The sequence below is a fragment of the Eulemur rufifrons genome, chromosome 30 (assembly GCF_041146395.1).
Source record: "Eulemur rufifrons isolate Redbay chromosome 30, OSU_ERuf_1, whole genome shotgun sequence".
NCBI classification, from domain to species: Eukaryota; Metazoa; Chordata; class Mammalia; order Primates; family Lemuridae; genus Eulemur; species Eulemur rufifrons.
Genome location: NC_091012.1, coordinates 20,289,648 through 20,296,962, shown reverse-complemented (window position 1 = coordinate 20,296,962; position 7,315 = coordinate 20,289,648). Strand labels below are relative to the sequence as shown.

Sequence of the window (7,315 nt, the reverse complement as noted above, 5' to 3'; positions counted from 1 at the left end):
CAACAGAGACCATATGGCCTAAAGTATTTACTATCTCACCCTTTACAGAAAAGTTTGCTGACCCCTGCTGTAAACTATATTCATGTATACCATTGATAAATGTAAGATCTAAGTAAAACTCACAACTAATGGACACAGTGAGCATTGTAGAGGGGGAGGGCATGCCTCTAAACCTCACTTGGGTGAGGCAAAGACATAAAATGTAACCCCTCCCCCCCAAAAAAGGATCTAAGTAACTTTAAAAAGCTAGTTGTAAACAGGGAAAATAAAAGTTTGCTAATGACTTATTCTGGGGGGATTTTATATTAATAAGTACAATGTAAAACTCAAAATTGAGGGAAAATATATTGGTGGAAAAAATTAAAAGTAACAGGAGAAGTATACAACCCAGATATGTACATAGCATCCAAATAACCAAGGGGGTGGAAAATGGAACTTGATTAATCCAACAAAAGGATGAGAAGGAAGAACAAGGAGAAGTAAGACCTCAGGATAAACAGAAAATATAAAATAGGATGCCAAAAAGATGTGATTTTTAATGGCTATATGCTATATTCTTGAGAAGACTCAGTAGTGTAAAGACATTATCCCTCTACATAATAACCTTCCATGAAATCCCAATTAAAAACCCAGGGGGAATGAATGTCTCATGAATCTTAAATTAGCTGATTCCAAAGTTTATTTAGAAGAGAAAATGCAAAATAATAGCTACGAAAATTTTGAAAAAGAATACTAAACATGGAATTAGGAAAATGGACTACTTCAAAAATATTAAGTTACAGTGCTACTTTATATTTTATGCAATAATAAAGTGCAGACAGAACAAAGAAATATAAAAAAGAAAGCTATAAAATTATTATTAGGACATAACAAGAAATGTTTTTATAATCTTTGGGTAAAGAAGAGCTTTCTAAGCAAGACTCAAACCAAAATGCCATAAAGAAAAGATTTACATATTTTACTACATAAAAAATTTCAAAACCTTCTGCACGGAGAAGAAAACCCAAAGTTAAAAGGAAGCAACATTTAGGGTTTGTTTTTTCTTAAAAATAAAGTATTTCCTTTACCATTGAAAAATGCAACAGAATGAGAAAAAAGACTCGGAATATCTCCAATAGATAAGTGAATAATCAACATAATATATAAAGAACTACAAATTTGTAAACTACAAACACATAATCTGATATAAAGACATAAAAGGATAGTAATGGACACTTCAGACAGGTTGAAATACAAAACAACCTGCACAACTGCAAGGTGATTGGGAAATGCTAAGTGAAAGCAATGATTACTATTTTTTCATCCATCCGAAAGCCAAAAATGAGAAAGTCTAATGATACCTGGTGTTGATGATGATGCAGGGAAATGAGCACTCTCATATTCTGCAAGTAGGAGTATATACAGGTTCAGGGTTTTTGATGAGCAATTAGGCAATATCTATTAAAATTTGAAATGTACATACCCTTTAACCCAGCAAGAACATGGGAACCTAATGGCATTCAGGTGACACTCCGGGAATTTCATGCAGAAATTTGGCATTTTTGAACTAAGATGCAGCACTTGGGCTCCCAAGTGATTGAACTTGGGTACATTGTTGTGGAGATGGCATCTTTGAAGGCAAAGTCAGTTCCAGGAGCTCACTGCAGTCAGGCTGGTCACATTACAGGCTGGCATTGGGCCAACGCCACTTCAACAGGCACGTGGAGCTCGGAGCTTGCAGTATAGAATGTTCTAGAAAAGAGGCTGGGCGCAGTGGCTCACGCCCACAATCCTAGCACTCTGGGAGGCCGAGGCGGGAGGATCCCTTGAGCTCAGGGTTTCGAGACCAGCCTGAGCAAGAGCAAGACCCCCCCCCCCTACTAAAAATAGAAAAAATTAGCCGGGCCTGGCACTGCGTGTCTGCAGTCCCAGCTACTAGGGAGGGGCTATGGGAAGACTGCTTGAGCCCAGGAGTTTGAGGTTGCTGTGAGCTAGGCTGATGCCACGGCACTCTAGCCCGGGTGACACCGGGTGACAGAGCGAGACTCTGTCAAAAAAAAAAAAAAAGTATATTCTAGAAAGGACATTTCTAGAACATGCTGGGGGGAGGGGGCGGCTACCTAGAGCGTGGGTTGCTATGGGGGAGGGGTGGCCATTGTCCAACTTTGAAATTCCACCGTGACTTTTTATATATCGCGATAAAATGAGCACAATGGAAACGTCACTGTTGTAACTACTTTCAAGTGTGTAATTCGTCCCATGAGTACATTCGGTACGTTGGACCACCTCCGCGACCACGAAGAACTTTTTTACCACCCCAAAGGAGACTCTGTGCTCGCTGGCAGAGGGAAACCCCTTGACAACTGACAGCCTGAGAAAAGACAAAAAGAAATGGAATTATTCTGAATGATGTTGCACGTGGAAGTGATAACTATTGAAATACATTGAAGTGGGCGGCGGAAGGAGCGGCGCGGAGGGATCGGCCGGAGGTCACGTGACCGCTGCGGAGCACGCCAAGCCACATTTGGTCTGAGGCTGCCGAGGAGATCGCAGCCATGGCCGGCGCCGAAGCGGGCAGTGCCATGGCAGACGAGGCCAGGCCCGACGAAAAGACGGTACAGGTGCTGCGAGACTTGGCCAACCGCCTGCGCATCCATGCCATCAGGGCCACGTGCGCCTCAAGCTCTGGGTAAGCTTCCCTCGTCTAAGGTCGCGTCGTGTGGGGCAGCGGGCCTGGCGGCGACGACGACGCCGCCATACAATAAAGGGAGCTCGGTGGACTTGGTTGTAGAGGACTTATCTCGGGCCACTGGGGTCCAGCCACCACCCTTCGACGCCCTTGAGGCACTATCCCCGCCAGCCTAAGTGGCCAGCCTGTGCTTGGGTGCCCGCCCCTTGCTCCCCCCCGCAGCCGAGGCTCTGGAGGTCCCCACAGCCTTACCCATTAGGAGAGAAGAATTCAGATCTGAGTCGGATGGGCTGGCGATGTCCCTGGGATCAGACCGGGCTAGCTGTGGTTTGCAACTTAGCGGGAAGCGAGGCTTCCCGTGTAAGCGTTTGTACCGGGTGCCAGGGAACGAATGAGTGACTCTAACCCAGGACTTCAGGGTAAAAGAAATGAAAAGAAAGCGGTCGGCGGATAAGAATCGGAGCAAAAATGAGTTGTTGGGTTTGCTGGTATCTTGTGGAGGATTTTTGCATCAATATTCATAAGGGATATTGGTCTGTAAATTTTTGTAGAGTGGCTTTGGTGCCAAGGTAATGTTGGTTTCATAGAATGAGTTTTGAAGTGATTCCTCAGTATTTTGTAAGCGTTTGAAGAGGATTGTTAATTCTTTTTTAAATGTTTGGTAGAATTCACCACTGAGACCATCAGGTGGAGAGCTTTTCTTTGTAGGAAGTGGTTTTTTTGTTTGTTTGTTTTTGTTTTGAGACCAGTCTTAGTCTGTCGCCTGAGCTAGAGTGCCCTGGCGTCAGCCTAGCTCACAGCAACCTTAAACTCCTGGGCTGAAGCAGTCTTCCTATAGCCCCTCCCGAGTAGCTGGGACTGCAGGCGCCACCACCACGCCCAGCTAATTTTTTTCTATTTTTATTAGAGATGGAGGTCTCATTCTTGCTCAGGCTGGTCTCGAACTCCTGACCTCAAGCAATCGTCTGGCCTCCCAGAGTGCTAGGATTACAGGTGTGAGCTACTGCATCCGGCCATGTCTGGAGTTTTTTGATTACCACTTCAATCTCCTTACTGTTAATAGTTGTAAGTCTATTCACATTTTATTGTCATGATTAAGTCATACGGAGTTTTGTGTTCCTGGAATTTATCCATTTCTTAGACGTTAACCGTTTTGTTGGCATACAGTTACCGTGATACTCTCTTATCCTTTTTACTTCTGTGGAAGAGGTAGTAATGTTCCCACTTTCATTTCTGATTTCAGTTGTCTTCTCTGTTTTTTACTTCGTTTATCTAGCTAGTTTTTAAAATCTTTTTTCGAAAAACCAACCTTTTTTTTTTTTTTTTTTTTTGACAGAGTCTTGCTCTGTTGCCCGGGCTAGGGTGACTTGGCATCAGTCTAGCTCATAGCAACCTCAAACTCCTGGGCTCAAGTGATCCTCCTGCCTCAGCCTCCCAAGTAACTGGGACCATAGGCATGCGCCACCATGCCCGGCTAATTTTTTTTATATATATTTTCAGTTGTCCAGCTAATTTCTATTTTTTTTTTTTTTTTTTTTTTTTTTTTTAGTAGAGATGAGATCTCACTCTTGCTTAGGCTGGTCTGGAACTCCTGAGCTCAAACAATCCCCCACCTTGGCCTCCCAGAGTGCTAGGATTACAGGCATGAGCCCACCGCTCCTGGCCAAAAAACCAACTTTTGATTTCATTGATTTTTTTCTCTATTGTTTTCCTAGTCTCTCTAATTTATTTCTGTTCTAACCTTTATTTTTTTCTTCCTTCTGCTACCTTTAGGTTTTGTTTTCTCTTTTTCTAGTTACTTAAGTTGTAAAGTTAGGTTATTGGTTTTAGGTGTTTTTTAAAAATGTGTTTACAGCTATAAATTTCCCTCTTGGGCCAGGAGTGATGACATGTGCCTATAGTCCCAGCTATTTGGGAGGTTGAGGTGGGAGGATCACTTGAGCCCAGCTGTTAGAGACCAGCCAGGGCAACATAGTGAGACCCCATCTCTACAAAAAATAGAAAAATTACCGGGGCATGGTGGTACACACCTGTAGTCCCAGCTACTCAGGAGGCTGAGGCAGGAAGATCGCTTGAGCCCAAGAGTTTGAGGTTGCAGTGAGCTATGATGATGCCACTGCACTCTAGCCGGGGTGACAGAGCAGAACTCTGTTTCAAAAAAAAAAAAAAATCCCTCTAGGCACTACTTTTGCTACATCCCAGAAGTTTAGGTATCTTGTGCTTTTGTTTTCATTTGTTTCTAAGTGTTTTCTAATTTTCCTTGTGATTTTGTTTGACCCACTGGTGGTGTGTTGCTTAATTTTCACAAATGCATGAATTTTCTAGTTTTCCTTCTGTTATGATTTCTAACTTCATCCCATTGTGGTCAGAGGAAATACTTAGTATATCTCTCTTTGAATCTTGCTCTGGAGCCTGGGCTATGATAGTAAAAGGACAGTGAATGTAGTTAAGACCTATATATTTTTGAAATATTGTTACATGTTTATTTTGATCCTTTCACTCTCAAAATTAATAACAGAGGGTTGCATTTTCTCAAGGGATCTCTATGGCCTTTAAATATAAATCATCTGTGTGAGGGACAGTTGCAAGGTAAAAGGTTTAAGTCCTTGTTCTCTTTATTGTGAAATTTGAAATGAGATTATTGACATGAATGAACTAGGCCTAAAATCTTATTTTTCTAACAGTTGGGGCAGGACTCCAGGGATTTGGTTTTGTCCTGTCCCCTCCCCCTTTTTAATTAATTAGGGACTGGCTGGACTCACATGCAGGCTGATTTTTAAGAACAGTAGTTATTTTGGTGGCATTCAGAAAGGGCCTGAGTTAACTGACCATGAGACATTTCTCAGTCTTTTACCATTCACTTCCTAAAAGAAATGCATTTTAGGTAGTAGGATGAGACCTTCATGGTGTTTCTCATCAGCAATGCTTCCGAAATTTTCTCAGCAGGTGAAGCACTGTAAATGAATTCAAACAAGTGAAAGAATACTCAAGTTGGAGTCACAGTGAGCTTTCCCCAAGTGCAGGATATTCCACTGATAGAAGGGGGCTGGTCTCAGAGCATCTTGCTGTGTGCAGGGAGGGAGGTCATGAGGTTACTGTGCTTTAAAGTGTGCTTCAAAGCCATGAACTTGGAAAGCTGTGGCCCTGCATCCCTTCCCCTTGGCTGGGTTCTTCCTGGACTGGGAGAAATGACTGCTGCTTCTGGTCTGAGGAGACCATGTGCTGAGGCAGGGTCCCTGGGAAATCACTTGGCTGTGAGAACTGACCTGTGTCGTGCCTGCCTTTCAGCCACCCCATGTCATGCAGCAGTGCCGCTGAGATCATGTCTGTGCTGTTCTTCCACACGATGCGGTATAAACAATCAGACCCGGAGAACCCGGACAATGACCGATTCATCCTCTCAAAGGTATGCCAGCAGGGGAGCCCAGGGCTTGCTCCAGTGGTTGCTTCTTAAGTCCATTTTTAAAAGCCACCATGTAGGAACAAGGCCTGGAATGGACCCTGTTTGTCATTGTGGTTCTTCCTTTTTGGCATCGTAAAGATCTAAAAGGTGTTCTAGTGAGGACCACTTGAAGCCATGTGGCTTGTGTAGCTGGAAGGGTGGCTTGTGGCAGCAGGTGTGCTTCCTTTCCTTTGGTGGTGCCCTGCCTCACCGCACCTCACACTGAAGCCCCCCTTGGTGGGGCTGTGCTGCTCCCATCCTCTGGGCTGCCTGGACAGAGGCGGGCCACCTCAGTGGATCCAACTTGCTGAGCCTGAGGAAAAGTGCGTATGATTTGGAAGGACATCCTGTCCCTATCAGTCAGCTTTCCCTTCCATTTCTCTGCAGATCTGGCCTGCAGTTGCTGGGGCGCCTTCTCATTAGACTAGGTATAAATACCAGCTACCTCATGATGTTAGGGGACAAGAAAGAAAAGGGACCTTAAAAACAAGGTCAATCTGAGAACGTGTTGCTGGTTTGACGCCATCTGAAAGTGTGCTGTGTCCTGAAGGAAATCACTTAAAACCTGGCTGGTACAGCACCATGTCCAAACAGAAATACCAGATTAGGAAGTAGGGATAGTTAAATGAGTGCAAAAATAGTTAGGTAGAATGAACAATGTTTGATAGAACAACAAAGTGACTATAATCAACAATAAGTGAGGGGTCACTTTAACTAAAAGAGTGGAATCGGAATGTTCCCAACACAAAGAAATGATCAATGCTTGAGGTGATGGATGCCTCGATTGTCCTGATTTGATTAATTCACATTGTATACCTGTATCAAAACATCACATGTATCCTATAAATACATACAACTATTGCGCACCTACAATAATTAAAAATAAAAAATTTTAAAATAAGAAATACCAGATTAGGGCAGTGGGAAGTAGTTTAAAGACAAAATCAAACTGTCGGCATGGTTGAAGTACCTAGGGGCGCAGCGGTCCCCAACCTTTTTGGCACCAGGGACCGGTTTCATGGAAGACAATTTTTCCACAGATGGGGGAGGTGGGAGGCAGAGCTCAGGTGGTGACGCAAGCAATGGGGAGGGTGAGCAGCTGTAAATACAGGTGAAGTTTTGCACCTGCTGCTCACCTCCTGCTGTGTGCCCCCCTTCCTAAGTTTCATGAAAGGCAGTTTTTCCCAGGGGCGGGGGGGGGGGGT

The 7,315-nt window shown here is 43.8% G+C and overlaps 1 protein-coding gene across 2 annotated transcripts in view; it reads left to right on the top strand.

Annotated features, from left to right (window-relative positions):
• The first annotated feature begins 2,534 nt into the window (after positions 1–2,534).
• Positions 2,535–7,315, top strand: part of TKTL1 (transketolase like 1) — a 40,527-nt gene continuing 35,746 nt past the window's right edge. Inside the window, exons 1-2 of one of the 2 annotated variants that reach the window (XM_069463500.1) lie at positions 2,535–2,668; positions 5,975–6,074. In XM_069463500.1, the coding sequence (XP_069319601.1) occupies positions 2,535–2,668; positions 5,975–6,074 (234 nt within the window). Of the gene's footprint in view, positions 2,669–5,956; positions 6,075–7,315 lie in introns of both variants that reach the window. The other variant, XM_069463499.1, reaches the window with a different exon arrangement.